Source organism: Nycticebus coucang, chromosome 3 (genome assembly GCF_027406575.1).
Source record: "Nycticebus coucang isolate mNycCou1 chromosome 3, mNycCou1.pri, whole genome shotgun sequence".
NCBI classification, from domain to species: Eukaryota; Metazoa; Chordata; class Mammalia; order Primates; family Lorisidae; genus Nycticebus; species Nycticebus coucang.
In genome coordinates, this window is record NC_069782.1 from 10,064,029 (window position 1) to 10,088,271 (window position 24,243).

The 24,243-nt window shown below is 41.1% G+C and overlaps 1 protein-coding gene across 2 annotated transcripts; it reads left to right on the forward strand.

Annotated features, from left to right (window-relative positions):
- The first annotated feature begins 417 nt into the window (after positions 1 to 417).
- On the forward strand, positions 418 to 24,152 carry DDX17 (DEAD-box helicase 17). Of its 2 annotated transcripts, none has more exons than XM_053582392.1 (13): positions 418 to 802; positions 5,459 to 5,609; positions 6,652 to 6,751; positions 8,336 to 8,469; positions 8,876 to 8,941; positions 10,637 to 10,778; positions 11,439 to 11,599; positions 11,683 to 11,855; positions 13,466 to 13,576; positions 13,954 to 14,015; positions 16,553 to 16,612; positions 20,488 to 20,730; positions 21,139 to 24,152. In XM_053582392.1, the coding sequence occupies exons 1-13, from the start codon at positions 753 to 755 to the stop codon at positions 21,642 to 21,644; spliced, it is 1,959 nt and encodes a 652-aa protein (XP_053438367.1). In that variant the 5' UTR covers positions 418 to 752; the 3' UTR covers positions 21,645 to 24,152. The 2 variants fall into 2 exon arrangements, with proteins under 2 accessions (XP_053438367.1, XP_053438368.1); XM_053582393.1 differs by having other exon boundaries at positions 20,488 to 20,724.
- Positions 24,153 to 24,243: the final 91 nt, after the last annotated feature.

Consider the following 24,243-nt stretch of genomic DNA (forward strand, 5'->3'; position numbering starts at 1 on the left):
TACTAAGAGACCCTGAAACTCGTCCACTGTAACATGGAGGACGGTTATTGTGTCTGCAGAGCAACTTGCAGAAACCAGCCCAGGGTTCTGTCCCGCGGTCGGAATCCGGCAAAACCCTCTATTCTCTAAACAGAATGCGTTACGCACACTGCGCATCTTCACAACAGAGGGTCTGCTCTGGACGCAAAGAATGTTACGTCGCACCGGAGGCTCTTCCCCTCCCCCCCACGTTCTAGTTCAGGTGGAGCGAGAATTCTACGCCTGCTCCGTATTTTCTTTTTCTTCTACCAACTGCAAAATGCACCCATCTCCGTAACTGACGTAAAGTGCTTCCGAGAATTTCCGTAGAACACCACGGAGCCCTCGGGCTATTCTGAGGCGTTGTTTACGTATCGTCTCCGACGTACGTAGCGTTAAGTTGGAGCGGACTCAGCGGCGGCCGCCATTTTGTGCAGTCGCTGGGAAGGAAGGAGACGCCTAAACCGCGGCACAGCCGGGTTTGAGCGTAGCCAGACCTACCCACCGTTTTTATACCCCTTATTCTCTGTGTTTTGCTCCCGTCTCCGACGAGAGAGGCGGCGACGGTGGCGTCTGCGACGGGAGACAGCGCGTCGGAGCGAGAGAGCGCTGCGCCTGCCGCCGCCCCAGTAGCGGAGGCGCCGCCGCCATCGGTCGTCACCAGACCGGAGCCTCAGGCCCTCCAGAGCGCGGCCATCCGTGCCCCGCTCCCAGATCTCTATCCGTTTGGGACCATGCGCGGAGGCGGCTTTGGGGACCGGGACCGGGATCGTGACCGTGGAGGGTAAGGGAGGGGGAGGGGAGAGGCCCCGTGTGCGCGTCGGGCGGGGGCAGTTGGCTCCCGGGGAGACCGAGCTGCCTGCGGGCCTGGCAGTCTAGGTCGCACTGCAGGAGGCGAGGCGACTCGCGGCCTAAGTACAGTTCCGTGTGCAGCCCTCGGCCCCGGGGTCACTGGGGACCTGGCGGCCGGCAGCTTGCGGCGCGACCCGGGGGGGCGCGGGAGGGGCGGCCTGGTCGCTGCAGGCCGGAGCCTCGCCCGGTATCCCGGCTTTGGAGCCGGGGCGCTTCGGGGAGACCATTGACGTTCACGGAAAATACGGATGTTTTCGAGAAACGAGAATGAGTTCAGCCTAGAAAAACCCCAAGGGAAATGTCTTCCTTTAGGTTCTCTCTTTTTAGATCACTGTTAATGGGGCTTGTGGTCCAAAAGTCCAGTTTACTAATTTCAAAAAGGGTTTTAAATTCTCACATTGGGAAGTAAAGTAATGGATTTACATGTTATCTGTATGATGGTGTTTGGAGAAGGGAGGGGCTTCTTGGTCATTAGTATAGTTCTGTGATGTGTGTGTGTGTGTACATATCTACATATTTGTTTTATTTTCTGGTCTTTTTCTAATTTCTCTCTGACTGCAGCATTAATTTCTCGGCCTAGCTAGAAAGTTTTTGGTAATTGTAATGCTACGGTTGTTGGGTTGAAAGTTAACTTGGGATTAAACCTGATAATCTCTCAAACTTTGAAATTTAAATTTTAAGGTCGACTGAACGAAGACGTCGCTTAAGAGATACATTTTTTTTGTTTTTGCTATCACCGTTTTAGTTAATGAAAGTACTGTCTGTGGGTGAAGAGTGATGTGACACACTTCTTAATATTACGTATGACCTTGGGTAAGATCCTTACCTTTGTGAGCCTGTTTCCTCATCTGAAGAAGGAGATAGTAATTGCCTTTTCTACTTTGCTGTGTTCTCGGGAATTAAGAGACTTGTCTCGCTGTAGTAGATGCTCTGTTAATGTTACTCTCTTACAACATTTTTATCTTTCGTGGTGCAGATACACAAATGCCAGATTTAACTAGTTATGAGCACTTCAGGTATCAGTTTACAAAATAATTATTTTTATTTATGCCATATTAGGAAGGAAAGGGTTAGTGTTAAATTTGGACGGCTGGGAGTGGGATGTTTACTTAGTGTTTAACAATATAGCTAAGTTTAGAAGTGAATTTCAGTACAATCACTGAAGAAAAAGTTTAACATATTCTAATAAAGTTGAAAATGACCCAGTAAACCTTTACACTGTGAGACCTAGAGAAATCCTCACAGAGCGCTTCAGAATCCGTGTACCAATGTTACATATCAGCATGACATGTTTGTTCATGACAACAGGATGTTGGAAACAACTCAAATGTCTGGATAAATTGTGGGTATTCGTACAATTGGATATAATACAACAGTGAAAAAAAAATTGGATTAAGATGGGTGTGACTCAAAAGCGTTGAGTGAAAAAACAATTCTTGCTAGGGCAACACATTTTTAAGGATATATGCAAATTTGACAAAACTATAGAAACCAAGAGAATGGATTAAAAAATTCAAGGTGGTACTTACAGTGAGAGTTGTAAATTTGAAATAGACACATGGAAGTGCTCAGGGTACTCTGCTGGGTTTTTTTTGTTTGTTTGTTTTTACTGTGAGTGTTTGGTTTAGAATTTCCAGGAAAATTAAAGAAAAGAGGAAAGTGAATTACTTATTTGTACTTAGTATATCCCATATTGACTTTTTGAGTATTAGATGACTTTTTATAAAAAGAACTTTAAGAATTCTTCCATAGACTGGCATTGTGGTGGGTGCCTGTAGTCCCAGCTCTACTCGGGAGGCTGAGACAAAAGGACTGGTTGACCCCGAGAGTTTGAGGTTGCTGTGAGCTGTGATGCCACAGAACTCTACTGAGGGTGACCAAGTGAGACTCTTGTCTCAAAAAAAAAAAAATTTGTTTCAAACAAACAATACTCCTTTATAAGGTCTGTGTGTACTCTGCCTCACCATGACATTTTCCTTATTTGAATTGCTGTTTTCACAACTGAATGTAATAGAACTGAAGGTGATTATTACTTTGAAAAGGAAACGGGTGAGGTCAGTGTATATACATCGTATAGTTAAAATGATATACATTACACATTTTAAATAGAATGATTTTGTGTGTTATATGCATCTTCAAAGCTGGATTTATTGTAAAGCTGTATTAAGCTGTTATTACTGACTAGATAAAAATGAGCAGCATAATATACTAGGTAGTAGGACGTGTGCTTTTTTTCTTTTTTTTTAACTCTGAGTCTCAGTATATCGCTCAAGGGATTCTCTTGCCTCAGCCTCCAGAGTAGCTGGGACTACAGGCGCTTGCCACAATGCCTGGCTATTTTTTGGTTGCAGTTGTCATTGTTGTTTAGCAGGCCTGTCCTTGAACCCACCAGTCAAGATGTATGTGGCCGGCGCCAAGCCAGGATATGTACAGTTTTAAAGCTTGGCATGAGTATACTTAAGTTACACAAGGATAGAAGGCTATTTTGAATTTTGAGGTCAGCAAACATGGGATGCAGCATGTTTTCTAAGAACTCTTCAACTTGTATCTTTAAGCATAGACTAGTATGTCTTGAATAAATAAATAGGATAAAAGAGAGAGGTTACCTTCACGAGTTTATTTTTGCCTCGTAGAGCATAGTTTTGGGCTTAGGTAGCATTGGAATGCAGCAGTAGTTCCCACCTTCTGGGAACTATGAAATTTATCCACACTAGATTTAAACTGTAAAAATAGAGTTTTGGTCATTTTTATTCTGTAATTTGCAAGATTGATAGTGTAAAGATTTTGTATTTCTTGCATAGTACCTTACTTGGAAATGGGTTAGTGCTTTATAGGAGGGGGTAGAATTGAGGTGGCCTTTTGTAGTCTGCTCACCTTAAGCCTGAGGCATATTAAAGATGTCATTGAGATGTGTGTCCATATGCTGTGTTCTTTTCCTGTTCCTCTTACTGTTTAACTGTAGTATAAATGGAATTATCCAAAGTTCTGTCTGTTGAGTATAGATGCCCCGTGATGGCGGTAAACTTTTATACTATCTTCGTATGTTTGTATTTAAAGAAATACCTGACTGGTTAAGCCAGAGTTCTAATGCTTTGAATTGCAGGAAATTCAGGTCCTTTATAAAAGTGTTACATATTTGCCGCCTCTCAGTTATAAAGTGGTGTATTGAGTGGGTTAGAGTGGGAAAATTTGCGTTCAGTTCAGTGTTTTACTCGAAGTAAGGAAATGGGATGAAAAGATGCTGTATACAATTTGAATACTAAAACAAAGCCCTATACTTTTTTTTTTTTTGTCTTTTGTAGAGACAGAGTCTCACATTATGGCCCTCTGTAGAGTGCTATGGCCTCACACAGCTGACAGCAACCTCCAACTCCTGGGCTTAAGCGATTCTCTTGCCTCAGCCTCCCGAGCAGCTGGGACTACAGGCGCCCGCCACAACGCCCGGCTATTTTTTGGTTGCAGTTTGGCTGGGGCTGGGTTTGAACCCGCCACCCTCGGTATATGGGGCCGGCGCCTCACCGACTGAGCCACAGGCGCCGCCCAGCCCTATACTTTATGTAGATTGAAATAGGGGAATGAAGTCCATCTTACTTAGTGTTAAGATTCTTCTAGGAAAAGCTTCTAATTTACCTTTCAGGTTTGGCTAGTGGCCATATGTGTATTCTATTTGAGCTTGCCTATTGTAAAGGGTGTATTAAAAGACAAAGTTTATAAGTAATCTGTTGAGTTTGAGTTTTAAAAACCTTAGATAAGGCTTATTAATAGTGGTTTCTTCTATAAATCAGTAGTACCATTTGCCTGGGAACAAAAGGGAGATACAAAGTAAAGGTGGGGGCTTGGAGTAAGAAAAGTCCAGATGTCTTTGTTCTGGCTGTCTTGTTAGCATAAACCAAAGATAAAGATCAGCCCACCAGTTCTTTACAGGTCCAGGTAGTTTTTCTTAGCAGATTAGAAAAGCAGACAGTAGGAATGCTCATCATAGTTTAAAGAGGGAAGGAATCCAAGAAGATATTCTCAGTTTGGGGAATTTACTTGGAATGTGTTTTTCTCCTTGTCTTAGAATGTAATTTCTCCCTTAATTTAAGTCTAAAATAATATCTTTCTTTACCTGTTTGTTACACAAGAGTAGAGGCTCGAGTCTATTTTATTCACTTTAATGTTTCCAGCACAACTAACTGGTGTAGTTAGTACAGTTACTATTTGGTGAATGACTGAATGCAGTAATGCTAGCTTGTACTGTTTACTGTGCCAGATACTTTTTGAAGCACTTAAAGCCAGAGTGTTTTAAAATACACAAACTAATTCATTTCATTTTTACAGTAATCTCTGAAATAGGTGATTAGTATGCTATACTTTGCAAGGGAAATGGAGGCGTGGAGAAGTTTAGTAAATGTGCTTCAAATCATCCAGTAAGTGGCAGAATTCAAAATTTAAATCTTGTCCAGTTCCACGATCTGTGGTTATTCCCATGATATATTTCTCTAAATACAGAATTTTAAATTTTCTGAGATTCTTGTTGCATTTTTTTATGGTACATAAGATATGTTGCTTTCAAAATACTAATGAACTAAAATGTTGATGTTTCTAGATTTGGAGCAAGAGGTGGTGGTGGCCTTCCCCCCAAGAAATTTGGTAATCCTGGGGAGCGTTTACGTAAAAAGAAATGGGATTTGAGTGAGCTCCCCAAGTTTGAGAAGAACTTTTATGTGGAACATCCAGAAGTAGCAAGGCTGACTCCAGTAAGTTTTTGTGTCTGTGTGTTTCACTTGTTGTATATGTGCATGCAGATTAACCAACCAAATAGACTTATTAGCTAAAGTTTACTCATAATCTGCTGGTGGTGGTTTATGTTTTATTCCAAAGTGGTGATAACTTTTCTTACATTCTTAGTATCAGACTGCTGATACTAGTAAGATGGACATAATGTAGTACTTTATCGTTTGTTGATTATACTTCCCAACTTACTTATCAGGCCTGACTGAACTGTGTGCTATATATTAGTTCGTATCTTTTCATCTATAAGTAAAATATAAATATGAAATACTGGAATTGTGTATTCATTTGTCTTTTAACCTCATTTGGATTCTTCCTATGAAATGGTGGTTTAGAAGTATAGGGCGGCGCCTGTGGCTCAAGGAGTAGGGCGCCGGCCCCATATGCCAGAGGTGGCGGGTTCAAACCCAGCCCTGGCCAAAAACTGCAAAAAAAAAAAGTTAAAAAGAAGTATAATGGAAAGAACACTTGGGCCCCAATTCCATGTTTTCTTCCTTTTCCTATTTCTGACATTGAGCAGGTAACTTACTCTTTACAAGTATCTGTGGAAGGTGGAACTTTTTTTTTTTTTTTTGTAGAGACAGAATCTCACTTTACCGCCCTTGGTAGAGTGCCATGACGTCACAGGACTCAACAGCAACCTCTAGCTCTTGGGCTTAGGCGATTCTCTTGCCTCAGCCTCCCAAGTAGCTGGGACTACAGGCGCCTGCCACAGTACCCGGCTATTTTTTGGTTGCAGTTTGGCCGGGCTAGGTTTGAACCCGCCACCCTTGGTATGTGGGGCCGGCACCCTTCTCACTGAGTCACAGACGCCGCCCGGAAGGTGGAACTTTTAATTGCCTACATCATTAGCTAACACATGAAGTTGAGGTAGCATGTGAAAGCACTATATAAAATATTGGACACATTGTTAACTGTGGGTTGGATGATAATTGTTCAGCTAGCTTGGAACATGAAATTTTGAATATATAGACTGGTTCACTAGCTTGTCTGTGTTTTTCTTCATAGTATGAAGTTGATGAACTACGCCGAAAGAAAGAGATAACAGTGAGAGGAGGAGATGTTTGTCCTAAACCAGTGTTTGCCTTCCATCATGCTAACTTCCCACGTAAGTGTTCTTCATTCCAGAAACTTAACTTATTTTTTTTGAATGGTAAACATGGGTAATAGCTTATTAAAACTTTTTGACCCAGGCTCAGGATGTTGAAAAGACAGTAAAAGCCTTGTACAAAGATAGTGTAATATATTTTATATAATTTTTTTTTCTTTTTTCCTTCAGATAGTCTCACTTTCTTACCCTTGGTAGAGTGCTGTGGTGTCATAGCTCACAGCAACCTCAAACTCTTGGGCTCAAGCAGTTATTTTGCCTCAGCTTCCCAAGTAGCTGGGATTATAGGTGCCCACCACAACACCTGGCTATTTTTATTTATTTTATTTTATTTATTTATTTTTTTTATTGTTGGGGATTCATTAAGGGTACAATAAGCCAGATTACACTGATTGCAATTGTTAGGTAAAGTCCCTCTTGCAATCACTTCTTGCCCCCATAAAGTGTGACACACACCAAGGCCCCACCCCCCCTCCCTCCGTCCCTCTTTCTGCTCCCCCCCCCAATAACCTTAATTGTCATTAATTGTCCTCATATCAAAATTGAGTACATAGGATTCATGCCACCATTCATGGCTATTTTTAGAGACAGGATCTTGTTCAGGCTGTTCTCAAACCTGTGAGCTTTTTATTTTTTTAATTTTTTAAAATGTCCTTAGAGTCTCATGGTAAATACTGTATTGGTACATCAGAGAGCGTTTTTTTTTTTTTTTTCCTTTTCTAGAGATAAGAGTCTCACTTTATTGCCCTAAGTAGAACCTCCAACTCCTGGGTTAAGCGATTCTCTTGCCTCAGGCTCCTGAGTAGCTGGGACTACAGGCACAGCCACAGCACCCACTTATTTTAGTTGTTGTTGCTGTTTGGCCGGGCCAGGTTCAAACCCACCACTCTAGGTATATGGGGCCAGCACCCTATCCACTGAGCCACAGGCACCGTCCTACATCAAGGTTCTTAATGCTTGTTTGTCTTCTGTTTAGACTGGGAACTATTTTTTTTTTTTTTTTTTTTTTTTTGAGACAGAGCCTCAAGCTGTTGCCCTGGGTAGAGTGCAATGGCATCACAGCTCACAGCAACCTCCAACTCCTGGGCTCAAGTGATTCTCCTGCCTCCACCTCCCAAGTAGCTGGGACTACAGGCGCCCAGCTGTAGTTTTTTGGTTGCAGCCATCATTGTTGTTTGGTGGTCCTGGGCTGGATTCGAACCTGCCAGCTCAGGTGAATGTGGCTGGTGCCAAGCCTGGGAACTTTTTTTTTTTTTTAAGTTTTGTATCTTCCACTAGGGTTTTGCCTCTGCCTTTTAGAAAACAGAAGAATGAAGTTGCTTTCTAGCTGGGTACAATATGAATTTGAAAAATAGTGACTACCATGAGTCTATGACCTATTAGATGGCTTTAGGGTAGTGGTTGTTTTAAGTGTAGATGGCTGTGGTAGTAGCCTCTTAGAGGTAGCAGTAAGCTGATCAGAGATTCAGTAAATTAAAACAACACCCCTCAGAGATCTTGAAGCTGGCTACATGTTTAATGAACTTAACAGTTTTTAGAAACGTCTCTGTGCCCCTAAGCAGTAAAATGTTTATTCTCTTACAGAATATGTAATGGATGTGTTGATGGATCAGCACTTTACAGAACCAACTCCAATTCAGTGCCAGGGATTTCCATTGGCTCTTAGTGGCCGGGATATGGTGGGCATTGCTCAGACTGGCTCTGGGAAGACATTGGCAGTAAGTACCAGCAAGTGAAGATCTTTAATATTATAGCAACTCATTTTGCTATTTAATTGTCACATACATGGTATATTCTCAGTTCTTCATAAAAATGTAATTCAGGTAGTAGAGGTACTTTTTCAGCTTTTTAAGCTATTGGATGTATTAAAGCATTTTATTTTCAAGTTGTATGTAGCAGTGGTGAGTTCTGTTTATCACTTTTCTATTTAAGCATTAATTTTTTACTTTTTTGGCCGGGGCTGAGTTTGAACCCACCACCTCCGGTATATGGGGCCAACACCCTACTCCTTTGAGCCACAGGCGCTGCCCCCTATTTAGGCATTGTTAATTAACTGATGAGTTAGCACTGTTAAGATAGCTTTAGTTTTGATAAATGGTATAAAACTGTCATTTTCTCCACCAGTATTTGCTGCCTGCAATTGTTCATATTAACCACCAGCCATATTTGGAAAGAGGAGATGGCCCAATTGTAAGTGTGTTTCAGTTTGTTTATAATTCTAAGAACAACTGCAATTTAATGATTATTATCTTTTAGGCACTGTGCTTTACATACTATTATTTGATTTTATTTTTAATTTTACCCTTGGTATCTGAAAGTGGTTATTATCCCTGTCTTTCTTGGAATTAAATGACCTGCCTAAGGTCACACAGCAATTGGCTGAGCTTGAATTTGAAACGGTCTTTTTAAGGTTTTGTTTGTTTGTTTATTGGGTTTTTGTTTTGTTTTGAGACAGTCTCAATCACCCTGGGTAGAGTGCCAAGGCGTCATAGCTCATAACAGCCTCAAATTCTTGGGCTCAAGTGATCCTCTGTCTCTCAGCCTTTCACGTAGTTGGAACTACAGGTGCCTGCCACCATACCCAGCTAGTTTTTCTATTATTAGTGGAGACAGGGTCTCTGTCTTTCTTGGGCTGCTTTTAAACTCCTGCACTCAGGCAATCCATCCACCCACCTCAGCCTCCCCGAGTGCAGAGTCTTAATTCTTAAAGAAATCATGCATACTGCTTTGGTAAATAGTCACTCGCTGTGCAGTAAATTCAAGTATAGTTCTTAATTGCTCAGTGATGCTGTGAGAGATACAGAGGAGATGAGAGGGGGTCCTTGCCCTATAAAGATTAGGTTGCACATATGTGTTTTCTGTGGTTAAATAATGTTTTTGTAAATGTTTGTGGAGCAGCACAGTTTTCTGCTTTGATCTTTTTCACTTATGCTATTTCCTATAAGATTTGAGTAGCATTCGCCAAATAATTTGGAATGTACAGAGCTGTGTTTCTTTTGGTTTGTTTTTTTGCAGTTTTGGCTGGGGTCAGGTTTCGAACCTGCCACCTACTGCTGGCGTCCTACTTCTTGAGCCACGGGCGCCACCCCAGAACTGTTTTTTTAAAATGGAGTTTGCATTTACCACGTAACATTTATAAATAATGTATTCACCAAAAAATAATTTCATTACTTTGCATTATGTAATAAGTAGCATATTTTACATAGGTGACAGAAATCAGCATTATTCTTATTAACTGATACCTAATGAAAGGATTACTGTGCAGAGTGAGGTTCATAATTTGTTAACAGTACATATGATACCTGTTTAGAGTTTCGGTTTTGTATTATGGGCAGATTATATACAGTCTTGCCAGATTACATATAAATTATTATTGTTTTTGTCTAAATATCTGGCAGAGAGCTTAAACTACAAGTCAGAAAAATACCAGCTCCGACATTTTATTGAACTCTTTTGTGTTAACGTAAATTGAGCATCCCAAATCTGAAATGCTCCAAAATTCAAAGTGGGATTTTGAGTGCCAACATGATGCTCAAAGGAAATGCCAATTTTCGGATTTGGGATGCTCAGCCTGTGAGAGTTGTGCAGTTAGAACTAGGTAACACAGTCTGTAATCCTTCTTGAGTATGTATAAACTAATGAATCATAATGTTAAAGTAAACCAAGTGATGAGAGTCCCAGTATCGTTCCACATGCTCTAAATAATTAAGTTATAAGAATTTTTTCCACACTGCAGTATACTGACCTTTCTCCCCTTCCTACCTCCCACTGCATCACATACTTAGAAAGTGATAGACAACAAAAATTAGATTACTTTTTGTACTTGTTTGTTGGCTTGTCTTTGGTTTTAGGTGGGATGGGTATTTCAAGTGTTTTTTCTTACAGTGTCTAGTTCTGGCTCCAACCAGAGAGCTTGCCCAGCAAGTACAGCAGGTGGCTGATGACTATGGCAAATGTTCTAGATTGAAGAGTACTTGCATTTATGGAGGTGCTCCTAAAGGTCCCCAGATTCGAGATTTAGAGAGAGGTAATAAGATACTTTTGTAAAAATTATTTTATCTTGGGGCGGCTCCAGTAGCACCATGGTTACAGCACCGACCACATGCACCAAGGGTGGCGGGTTCAAACCCAACCTGGGCCAGCTAAACATCAGTGACAACTGCAAACAAAAATAACCGGGCATTATGGCAGGCATCTGTAGTCCCAGCTACGTGGGAAGCTGAGGCAAGAGAATCACTTAAGCCCAAGAGTTTGAGGTTGCTGTGAGCTGTGACGTTACGGCACTCTACCAAGGACTACATAGTGAGATTCTGTCTCCCAGCCCCCCTGCCCCCCCAAATTATCTTAGCTTTACCAATTCCTGTTAATGAAATGGGAGAAAATAGTGGGTTCTTAAGAAAAATCGGTGTTTCAGCAGCTTAGAAATTCTCAGGTGTGGTTAAGTAGCTATTTTGGGAGAGAAAGTGAGCATGACTGGCATGCAGCTCTTAGTTTCGTAAAGATTTAGTGATTGTACAAAATTATCCTCACATACTTTTGCAGGTGCTGGGTTAAAGTTTTAACTACTGTTACATCATACTATTGAGTACAACAACCAGGCTAGAGCTGGTGCTGCTTTGTTTCCTGAGGCTTGGATAATGTATAAGGAGTTCTAAGTTGACTTGATCTTTAATTTTTTGTTGTACAGGTGTTGAGATCTGCATAGCTACTCCTGGACGCCTGATAGATTTCCTGGAGTCAGGAAAGACAAATCTTCGCCGATGTACTTACCTTGTACTGGATGAGGCTGATAGAATGCTTGATATGGGTTTCGAACCCCAGATTCGTAAAATTGTTGACCAAATCAGGGTGTGTAAGCTGACACTTTGCTGTCTTTATGCCATTCGCTTATTGCATTCCTTAGTCTAAAAAAGCCTTTCCTTTCATGGTAGCCTGATAGGCAGACATTGATGTGGAGTGCAACCTGGCCAAAAGAAGTAAGACAGCTTGCGGAGGATTTCCTTCGTGATTACACCCAGATCAACGTAGGCAATCTGGAGTTGAGTGCCAACCACAACATCCTCCAGATTGTGGATGTCTGCATGGAAAGTGAAAAAGACCACAAGTATGAAAAAGATGTCACTGTCTTGATTTGATAATGCCTATAAATCTTAATATTATCGTCTAAAATGAAAGCATTGGAGAAGCCAGTGGTGTTTGTTTTGAAGCCTGAAAACATTAAAAGCATTGTTGGCTTTCTAATAATCTATCCTTTATATCCTTCATTAGAACATTGTGGTTAAAGGCAAGGATTCTGGGTCCTTGGATTTGGTTCCTGGCTCTGCCGATTACTAGCTATATAATTTGGACAAGTTTATCTCTGGGTGCCTTATTTTTTTTAATCTCTGAAATGGGGATAATAACACCTACATCAAACTTGTGTGAGTGTGATAAGATTAAAAATTTCTGGTCAGCCCCTGTGGCTCAGAGGGTAGGGTGCCAACCCCATATACCAAGGGTGGTGGGTTCAAACCCGGCCCCGGCCAGACTGCAACAATAACAACAAAAAAATGCTGGGCATTGTGGCGGGCGCCCGTAGTCCCAACTACTCGGGAGGCTGAGGCAAGAGAATCGCCTAAGCCCCAGGAGTTGGAGGTTGCTGTGAGCTGTGTGATGCCACGGCACTCTACTGAGGGCCATAAAGTGAATCTCTCTACAAAAAATAAAATAAAAATTTCTTAGCACAGATAGTACCTAACTCAGTACTCTGTGCTTTTTTTTTTTTTTTTGAGACAGAGTCTCAAGCTGTCTCCCTAGGTAGAGTGCTGTGGTGTCACAGCTCACAGCAACCTCAAACTCTTGGGCTTAAGCTATTCTCTTTCCTCAGCCTCCCAAGTAGCTGGGACTATAGGCACCCACCACAACGCACGACTATTTCTTGGTTGTAGTTGTCGTCATTGCTGGGGCTAGATTCGAACCTGCCAGCTTTGTTGTATGTGGCTGGCACCCTAGCCGTTTGAGCTATAAGCACCGAACCTTTTCTCTTTTTATTTATTTTTTGATACAGTCTAACTTTGTTGCCCTTGGTAGAGTGCTGTGGCATCACAGCTCACAGCAACCTCAAACTCTTGGGCTCAAGTGATTCTCTTGCCTCAGCCTCCCAAGTAGCTGGGGCTGCAGGTGCTCACCACAACACCTGGCTCTTTTTAGAGATGAGGTCTCACTCTGGCTCAGGCAATCCACCCACCTCAGCCTCTCAGTGCTAGGTGGGACTATAGGCATGAGCCACTACCCATTCATCTATGTACCTATGTACTTTTTTTTTTTTTTTTTAAGACAGTCTCAGTATTGTTGCTCTTGGTAGAGTGCTATGGTGTCACAGCTCACAGCAACCTCAAACTCTTGGGCTTAAGTGATTCTCTTGCCTTAGCCTCCCAGGTAGCTGGGGCTACCGGTGCCCACCACAGTGCCCAGCTATTTTTTATTATAGTTGTCATTGTTGTTTTAGTTGACCTGGGCTGGATTCTAACCTGCCAGTCTTGGTGTATGTGGCTTGCATTATAACCACTGTGCTATGGATGCCAAGATAAGTGTTTTTTTTTTTTTTTTTTTTTTTTTTTTAAGATAATGTGGAAAGAGCATTACAGCTTTGGGAGTTGATATCTCTGATGTACCTTCTATATGACATACTAGAGCAATCTTTGTTGTGTGATGATTGTGTTGTTGGTCTTTCAGATTGATCCAACTGATGGAGGAAATAATGGCTGAAAAGGAAAATAAGACAATAATATTTGTGGAAACAAAGAGACGCTGTGATGACCTGACTCGAAGGATGCGCAGAGATGGGTAAGTACAGCACCAAGGTAATTACTTAACCTCAGATTTTATACTTTAGTAGGAATTCCTAATTGGTATTGTGAATATTGCATAGTATTGGTAATGCCTAACATGTAATTTGCTATTTCTTTTTTTTTTTTTTTTTTTTTTTGTGGATTTTGGCCGGGGCTGAGTTTGAACCCGCCACCTCTGGCATATGGGACCAGCGCCCTACTCCTTGAGCCACAGGCGCTGCCCGATAATTTGCTGTTTCATTGAACACACTTGACTATCTGTGTGGTCTAACAAACAAACCTTATCAAAGTTACATGATAGCTTTTTTTTTTTTTAGCTTGGTTTTTCTCTTGTAGATTTCTAAAATAGTTTGCTAACTTTTCTTCTAATAGTTGGCCAGCTATGTGTATCCATGGAGACAAGAGTCAACCAGAAAGAGATTGGGTACTTAATGGTAAGTTGGAAATTAAGCATTTTTTCTTTCCTCCTTTTCCTTCCCTCCTTCTCTCCTTTCCTTCCTTCCTTTTACTTTTCTCTTATTTTTCTTTACCAGCTAGAGTATAGTGCCATCATTGTACTACTCAACGTCAGGGCTCAAGCAATTCTCCTGCCTCATCTTCCCAAAACTAAGCATTTTCAGTGGATTTCCCCCCTAAATGAATGTCCATGATGTGTGTCAGAAATCTATAAACTTTCTGTAAAGAGTCATGTAGTAAATATTTTTGGCTTTGAGGCCCAAATGGTGGGTGGTCTCTATGGCAGACACTTCATAACACAAAAGCAGCAGGCAATAGACAACATGTAAAGAAATGGTCTGGCTATGTTCCAAGAAAACATTATTTGCAAAAATAAGCATTATGCCAGATTTGACCCGAAGGATAGAGTTTGTCTAGCCCTGCTTTAGTTAATTGAGTATTGGAGGTACTTTTAGCATGTCTCCATATTCCTTTAAAATCTATAATGCTAGCTCTTTACACTTTTTCTCAACACTACTCTTCCTTAATTTTTTTCTGATTATGAAAATAATGATTCCTTGGCGAAATTTTGATAGTTACTGAAATGTGTAAAGAAGAAAAAAAGTTGGGCGGCGCCTGTGGCTCAGTGAGTAGGGCGCCGGCCCCATATACCGAGGGTGGTGGGTTCAAACCCAGCCCCGGCCAAACTGCAACCAAAAAATAGCCGGGCGTTGTGGCGGGCGCCTGTAGTCCCAGCTGCTCGGGAGGCTGAGGCAAGAGAATCACCTAAGCCCAAGAGCTGGAGGTTGCTGTGAGCTGTGTGACGCCATAGCACTCTACTGAGGGCAGTAAAGTGAGACTCTGTCTCTACAAAAAAAAAAAAAAAAGAAGAAAAAAAAAGTTCCTTTATTTCATTTATTTTTTTATTTATTTATTTTTTGAGCAGTCTTGCTCTGTTGCCTTGGGATTAAGTGCGACACCACAGCACTCAACCCAAGGCAACAGAGCAAGACTCTGCTCAAAAAAGAAAGAAAGGAAGGAACTTTTTTTTTCTTCTTTACACATTTCAGTAACTATCAAAATAGCTCACAGCAACCTGAAACTCTTGGGCTCAAGCAATCCTTCTGCCTGCATCTCCCAAGTAGCTGGGTCTATAGGCACCTTCCACATGCCCAGCTATAATTTTTCTATTTTTAGTAGAAACAGGGTCTCACTCTTTATTTTTTATCTTTTTTTTTTTGAGACAGTCTGACTATGTCTCCCTTGGTAGAGTGCTATGGCATCACAGCTCACAGCAACCTCTAACTCTTGGGCTTAAGCAATTCTCTTGCCTCAGCCTCCCAAGTAGCTGGGACTCTACAGGCACCCACCACAACACCAGCTGTTTTTTGTTGCAGTTGTCATTGTTTTAGCTGGCCTGGACCAGGTTCAAACCCGCCCACCCTCAATGTATGTGACCAGCGCCGTAACCGAGCCAAGGGGTCTCACTCCTGCTCAAATTCCAGAGCTCAAGCAATCCACCTACCTCCCAGAATGCTAGGATTATAGGCGTGAGCCACCACGCCTGGCAAGAAAGATGTTCCTTAGCATCTTGAAGTTACATTTTAACATAGTTCCTTGTAGTCTTCTGTTTTTGGGTTGTTTTTTTTTTTGCCGGGGCTGGGTTTGAACCCACCACCTCTGGTATATGGGGCTAGCACCCTACTTCTCAAGCCACAGGAGCTGCCCAGTCTTCTGGTTTTTAAAACTATTCTGAAGGGAAAGGCCGTTGAGTAAAGTGGAAGAGTCTATATTTAAGAAATAATTATATGCATATTTATTGGGGGGGGAAATACCTATTTTCTTTCAATTCACATCTTTTAAACTTGCCTCTTCTCTCTTTTTGGTTTTATTTCGTTTGGGATTTTTGTTTGAGACAGAATCTCAAGCTGTCACCTGGGTGGAATGTGGTGGTATCATAACTCACAGCAACCTCCAACTCTTGGGCTCAAGTGATCCTCTTGGCTCAGTTTTTTCTATTTTTAGTAGAAATGAGGTCTCACTTTCTGCTCAGGCTGGTCTCGAACTCAGAAGCTCAAGCTATCCACTCACCTGGATTTCCCAGGGTGCTAGGATTACAGGAACCAACATGCCTGGCCCAGCTTGTTTGGAAGATAAAAGGGGAAAGAAGAGTTCTACCTTTTGTTAATTTTGTTACAGATTGCCACACTGTATTAATGGTACTTGTTGTTAGTAGGGGTAACTTTTTTTTTTTTTAATCAATTGCCCTTTTGCCTAAAATGAGTGTAATAAAGATTTTCAGGGACAGCACCTATGGTTTAAAAGAGCAGGGCGCCAGTCCCATATGCCGGAGGTGGTGGGTTCAAACCCAGCCCCAGCCCCAAAAAAAGTGCAAAAGAAAAAAGATTTTCAAAAAGACTATCTCTTACATCTAAAAGAGCTGAACATTTTCTTATACCATTACTTAAAATTTAAACAGAGTAGGGTAAACAGGTCAGATAGCTAAGAATGATTCTTTGTTCATTTGTTTTTGCAGAGTTCCGCTCTGGGAAGGCTCCAATTCTCATTGCCACAGATGTAGCCTCCCGTGGGCTAGGTTTGTATAGATAGGTGTCTCTGTCAATGGTATATGTATCTTTTGGTTTAAAGATTTATCATTTCAAATTTGAATTTACAGTTGTATATATATGTCTTTAGATAAATATTTAAAGAGAATACAAAGTGTGATTTCCCCCTCTTCCCACAATTTTTTTTAACCTTGGTATTTTTTTTTCTTTTATTTTCAAAGTCTCTTCCTGCTCCTGACAAACAGGCTTTGGTCTGCAGCAAGGCCTAGGCATGACTATTCAAACAGTTAGAGGGAGAGGAGACATTGGGTTGAACAATTCAGCTTCTTTCTGTTATTCTATTTTCTGGCTAGACAGAATGAGCCTGCTTAAACCTGGCTATTATAAGCTAATTTCTTCAGTTATTCTTTCCCTGTACTGGTCTATGTAAGTTCGATACAGAGAGAGAAATCTAGTTTCATGAATGCTTATTAAATGGGATTTATAAGTCTGTGATATTCAGAAATTAAATCTGCTTGCCCGATTTTATTTAGTAGAGTAAAATGGCAACTCAGTTATTCCTTCCTCCCTACCCATACTTGTATAGATGTGTTATCTAATTTAGGAACTTAATTTGAAGATGATCTTCTGGAGTTTTCGACCCATTATGAATTAAGATGTTTACACTTATCTTGTGATTTAGCCCATCATTTGGAGCTAAGCAGATCTAACTCAAAACTTTTATGTTTAAAAAAAGATTATCACAAGGAAATCTTTAAATTTTTAACAGATATTTTAATTTCTTGCCCAATAAGATGACAGCTATTCCCTATACTAGTTAAAGAAAACAAGTATTCAAATTGGAATGCAAAAGTGATGAAGCCTCTTTATCCCTTGCACTCATCATTCCCTCCTTTAGAGGTGGTGACCTGCAGCCATGACGGAAAGTTGTCTCTGCCCTCTGAGGTCATGTCTGGATCTGTGCCGTTAGAACTTGGGCCTGTTGGGAGATGAGGCGGAGACCTGAAAGCAGTTTACATAAAAGCTTTCAGTAAAGGTGGTTTTTAAACAGGCTTGCTATGTGCTGGTAGCTTCTTTGTGCATCTTGCCTAGACATTTAAAAATATTTGCTCCACATCCCCCTGTATTCTGAACTGAATTAATTGGCTACCATTAGAATAACTTAGACTCTTCATCCCACCCCCACTCATCCAATTGAGGGGAGAGGGAAGGTATCTGAGTCTGTTTCTTGTTACTCAACATCAGTGCTTATTTTGGGCCCCTTTGTTTGCTGCCTTGTAAAAATCAAAAGAGGGAGAAACCCCACTAAAATGGCAGAATTCTGACCGATGTCCTACAAGATCCTGGAAAGTGAAGGCTTCTACCTCATAGACAGGGGTGCAATTTTCAGCTGAGTCACCAGGCCTTTTTTCACTTCTGTCAACCGATGGTCTCTTAAAAGTTCCCTTCAGGTAAGTTCTTCCATTCCCGTGATTTTATAATAGTCTTCCCTAGGCTGTCACTATTCCCTTTCCACTGAAATATTTTTTATTTTTCCTTTTTTTGTTTAAACTACACACTGCTAAACTAAAAGTATTGAATTTATTTTGTTTTGTTTTTTAACAGAAGCTTTGATATCAGCTGCAGATCACTCAGTACATGGCCGAGGCAAATCTACATTGGCCCGAAGCAGCTCTAGATGAGCCTGTTGGCTAGTCTTAGTCCCTCCTGATTAGTGATTGGCGATTATAGGCCATGTCATAGGGCTTTCCAGACAAAACGTTCTTAGGCAGCTGGCCAAAACATTAACTTTTCAATTTCTTACCCTGCTACAGCATCTTCTAAAAAGGCAGCAAGATAATACTATGGCAGTGCACAGATAACATCAGGGCAGGCCTGACTGGAGAAAACCAAATTCTGCGCTTGCTCTTACATGCCCACAGCCAGCTATGTGTGTGCACACACAGGACACCTTTCTAGTACGAAGAACTTGCACCATGTCTACCCTCTATTGAGCCCCCCAAGTTTTAGTGTCTGAACTGCTGGCTCCAGCCCCCAGTGCTTTCTGCTAGGAAAGCACCCTTCTGTGCATCCAGTGTCCTCACTCCATGCTCTGCTGCCATGATCATATACGGTGGGATTGTCTAAGGAGCATTCTCTTAGCTCTGAAGATGTGGAGTATAATTCCCTGTCCCCCTGTTTTACATCCATTCTGGCCCTGCAGATTTTTTTTCCCCTTTGTTGCATCAACGACCCTAGCCGGAGACTCAAGCTGCCCCCTGCGATAAGTGCCTTCTCGTCTTTCTGGTGTGATTCAGGACTTTAGGGGTCAGTAAAGACCGAGGAGCCTTTCTTGTAATAAGAAACAGACATAATGGCCCTTCTTCACAAGCCCTGTAACAACAGCTGAATTTTTTTTTTTTTTTTATCATCTCCCCCTTCTTCCCTGAAATTAATCGAGTCTGGGCAATAGATGCAGTCTGACCCTTTGGATGTAACTTACATTTTTTATTAATTATTTTTTTCTACAATCACCCCAATTATCCTTGGGGGAGGCGTTGGAGGACCTGAAATTTTTACCCGAACCCAGGTTCTCCGGCGCTTGGCAACCAAATGGGGCTACAGAGAAGCATCTAAGCCAGTTCACAGAGCGAGCGTGTGTGGGGACTTCTCACTGCCACGGACCCTTGATGCATGCTCCCCGCGCTCCAGTGGTCCCGTGTCAGAAGGCGGAGTTTTCGAAAGGAGGCCGCCAAAAATAAAAGGCAAAGAGACGGGATCGGCTGCAGCGGTTTCCCAAAGGAGGAGGGAGTGTGCATCGGTCTGGTAACAAACAGAGAATGTTTTTTTAATTATTTATATCACAAAAATCTGTGTTTTATGTAGGATATTTTCTGGATATTCTTTGTAAAATGCAGATTTTTTCCACAAAACAGTAGGATTCTTTGTTATAGTCTTAAATTTGTCTGTTTAAGTAGGTAAAAAAATAGACATTTAGCTGGAAGCATTACACTAACATTTACATATTGTAAGCATTAGGAGGTTATTCAGCCCAATTCCCAGCAGCAGATAGAATATTAAACTTGTCTCAAGGTTTCATGGATTTTCCCACATTCTTTGGCTATTAATTTAATTTCCCAGGTTACACAGACAATCTTTGATAATTGAAACAAGTGCTGAGTTGAAATAACCTTGAGTTGAGCAAAAAACTTATTTGGCAGAAGCTGGGCTTGGTAGTACAGTAAAATTTTAGTGTAATGTGCTCTTGTGATAACTAAAAAGGGAAAGATAATTCGAATGTTTCTACAAAGGAAAGTAGGTATGTACTGTACTTGACAGTTTTTAAAAAAAAATAAGAGAGCAAAAAGAACCTAAATGTTTTAAGTCTCCTTGAAAATGTAGTAATAAAGTATATGAAGCTCTTTTTTCATTTTGCTCTGTGACTGGTTTAAAGGTAAGTTTGTTATGATGTTGGTAGATTTTGCCAGGCTTCTCCCAACAGAGTAGAAGTGATTTGGCCTTGTAACTTAATGGTAGTTACCAGGTACTTTCTTCTACATTCCAGTTTGGAAAAGAATAGTACTGGAATTTGCCTGTCTGAAGACCAATCTTGGTGTAATGTAACTCCTGTCTATGTCAGTTAAAATGTAGAAGAGGCAGGAGTTTGGATGGTTGGATGGGATTTCATTAGGGTTTTACAGCCAATAAAGATGTTGCTTCCCATGCATGTCCCAGTTATCCCTAATCCTCTTTTACTCTGTTGGGATGAGTCTTTTTTTGTGTCTATTCAGAGTGGTTGCTAATTTCATCTTCTCTCCTCTTGCTGTCATCTGCATTCGTGCTTCCCACCTGTTGTTGGCATGTCCTTTACCTTCTCTTTCCCTGCCACGTCAAACTACACACTGAATCGTCAACAACTTGGAAGATGTGGAAGATGTCAAGTTTGTGATCAACTATGACTATCCAAACAGCTCAGAGGATTATGTGCACCGTATTGGCCGAACAGCCCGTAGCACCAACAAGGGCACCGCCTATACCTTCTTCACCCCAGGGAACCTCAAGCAGGCTAGAGAGCTGATCAAAGTGCTGGAGGAAGCTAATCAGGCTATCAATCCCAAACTAATGCAGCTGGTAGATCACAGAGGCGGCGGCGGAGGAGGGGGTAAGGGTAAGTCCTGGAATTTTCCAGGTACTGCCGAGGTATCTTTATATTTATTGTGCCCTTTTTTTTAAAAAAAATCATGTGAAGCCTTTAATTTTTTGCTTAATAACAAAGGAATAGTGCTTAACAGTTTCTGCAGCCTCTTCTAAGTAAAAAAATATGACTTGTCCTACTTTTGCAACACAATTATTTCTGTATATTATAATCCAGAAATGTGCTTTGAATTTTTAAGTACATGGTGCATATTCAAAATTAAGGTAAATTGTATTGCTTTTTAGTGCCTTAAAATGTTCTTAGTAGTATATTGAGTTTTTAGTTTTACATTTGGAGAGATCTCTAATTTACTAATTTAGAGGTTGGCCTGGCTTAAAGGTCAAGGAAGCGCGTTGAAAATTCCTTATATTCTCCCATCAGGAGGTCGTTCTCGGTACCGGACCACTTCTTCAGCCAACAATCCTAATCTGATGTATCAAGATGAGTGTGACCGGAGGCTTCGAGGAGTTAAGGACGGTGGCCGGAGAGACTCCACAAGCTATCGGGATCGTGGTGAAACCGATAGAGCTGGTTATGCTAATGGCAGTGGCTATGGAAGTCCAAATTCTGCCTTTGGAGCACAAGCAGGCCAATACACCTATGGTCAAGGCACCTATGGGGCAGCTGCTTATGGCACCAGTGGCTATACAGCCCAAGAATATGGTGCTGGCACTTATGGAGCTAGTAGCACCACCTCAACTGGGAGAAGTTCACAGAGCTCTAGCCAGCAGTTTAGTGCGATAGGCCGGTCTGGGCAGCAGCCACAGCCATTAATGTCACAACAGTTTGCCCAGCCTCCAGGAGCTACCAATATGATAGGTTACATGGGGCAGACTGCCTACCAATACCCCCCTCCTCCCCCTCCCCCTCCTCCTTCACGTAAGTGAAACCACTCAAGTGGTAGTGACTCCTGAAGACTTAATTACATTTTAAGGAACACTGTCTTTACCCTTTTTCCCTTTCTTCCCCTTTTCTTTTTCTTTTTTATTTCCCCAACCATTGTGATTTGTCTTTTCACGCAGATTAGTTAGAATTCACTGCCAGGTTTCTTCTGCCTGCCAAAATGATCCAGTCTGTAGTAACAGATTTTGTAAAAAAAAAATATATATATATATATCTGACTGGAAGAAATTAATTTCTTCCCCCAACTTCTTGCATGTTGAGGATATTTGAGCTATTTTTCATCTTAAAAGAAAGAATAAGGTATTAGGCCCTTTTCTGGGAGCCCAGTTTTTGTTGTCCTGAATTACGGGGTGGAGGGAGGGCTGAAGTTTTCTGCAGCAGAAGATGGCATCTGTGCTTTAAATGATTCTCCTTACTGGGTTAAAAAACCAGGAGCGATATCCTGCACATTTTCCATAATGCTTTCTGATGTTTGTCAAGTTGGAACAGGGTTCCTCAGACCCAGTGAGTTTTTAAGATAGTTATTTGCCATTGTTATTTTGGCTGATTGCTTGCTAAATGGATTTGACACTTAAAACTTATTAATTGGTTTTATCTCCCTTATACTCTGCCTTCCCCCTTCTCCCCTTCAGTTTACTGAGAAATAACCATTTTAATGTCAGGTTAGAAATGAATTGCTGAGTGTCAGTGTATCTTGCTAATTAAAAACCACAAGTGTTTATTGCAGTGGTTAACTATAGCATCTCAGCATCCTGGCGGGAAACTGCCTGTTTTTCTTTCTGATATAACCAGGGACCATCTGAAATTCATTTTCCAGCCAGACAGCTGCTGTAAGCAAATGAACATAAGTTCTCACTGGAAATTTACTTTATTAACCAGTTAAGTCTATGCATTCACCTATAGTGTAAAAAGCACCTTTGATTATAAACTGAATATACTCAAAATGGGCTAATTTTCTTTTTAAACTCAGTACGTGTAGAGCTAGAATAAAAGCAACTTCGCCAGCTACTCTGACTTTTGGCAAAGTTATCTTGAACAAACAATCCCTTAAGAATCTTAAGGGTTTGTTAAGAACTCTTATTCTCTTCGTACCCTGTTCTCTGCAGTGCTTTTAAACAACTTCTGGGTGCAAATTTTCTTCGGCATCCTTTGCACTCAGCTTTTTACAGGTAGGTGTAGTGCTTACAAGTTATGGAGGACTAAAGCTTAAGTCATTGTTAACTTTTCCTCCATCTAAAGGTAGGTGAGTTTGTCCTCTTTATAGTAATGCTGTTTTATGGAGACTTTGTATAGGAGATGGGTTCTGTTCTTGTGTTCACCATAACAGGATAGAGAGAGCAGACAGCCCCAGGAACCTCTTCAAATCCAACATGGAGCTATTCATTTTTATGCTGTTAATTTGTATTCATAATGCAGTTTAAAGGAGTGACACCACTGCATTCTTTGGCTAAGACCTGAGAGTGATTACTGGTTTGTAAGATCTAAATACTTGAGGTTTGTTTTTGTTTTCCTTTTAAAATTCTTTAGGGAGAGAGAAGGGATGGTTTCTGAGGGGTTCTTGAAAGTATGATACATTGTGCAACATACAGGTAGGTTGTCAGCATAAGCTGAAATATGTGCATGTAAAAACTTAGACATCCTGTTTTATTTTCTACTTTCTTCCTTCTCTTTTTGTCCTGCTCCCCCCCACCCCCACCCAATCTTCTAGAAGTTGAAGCCGAGGGAGGATGGTAGGCACAGAAGAAACAGCTGCTCTGTGCTTTTCAAACCAAAGTGCCCCACCACCACCCCAGTTTGTCTAAGCACTGACCAGTCTATTTTGGACTTTTTCTTTCTACACCAAATTCTGATACTTTTCCTTTCAATGTAGAGATTCCACCACAAGGATGTCTTAATTTAAGAAAAACTTCCAGCTCTTTAAAAAGCATCTGCTTGAGGGAAATGTCTCTGGGCTAGCAAGTTATTTGGATTGCTTGCTTCCTTTTTTTCCACAGGGACATTGCAATCATAAAGTAATAATAAATTCCACATCTCAAAAGTTACTCTGGCCTGAGCGCAGCTGAAGTGTAGCAGAATTTAACTCTTCTGCCTCCATGTCTGTCAGTCATCCAGATTCTGTTGTTGGCTTCAGAACATGAGCAGAAGATCATCATGCTAGTTAGTTACTACAGTCATGGTTACAACTGAACTTAGGGAAAGGGCTTCAATGTATTAAGCTATGGGCTGCTTCTTCCCAGTCCCTCCCTAACAATTCGTTGTGTGGACTTCTCTCATCTAAAGGTTGGTGGCTTTTGCTTGGGATCAGTGCTCTCTATTCATGTCCTTGCTGGTCTCTGAACACATTCCTGTTGCATTAAGACTTGAAAGATTTGTAGATGTGTGATGTTCAGGCACAGGATGCTAAGAGCTGTTACTATTCTTAGTTTGTAAATTGTCCTTTTGATACCATCTTGTTTTCTTTTTGTAGGTATAAATAAAAACTGTTGACAATATGTGTGAGCTTTATCGCTTAAAAATTCTGTGAATAGTTTAATATAATCCTCTTACAATAGTTTTTATTTGCTTCAAGACAAAAGTTGGGGA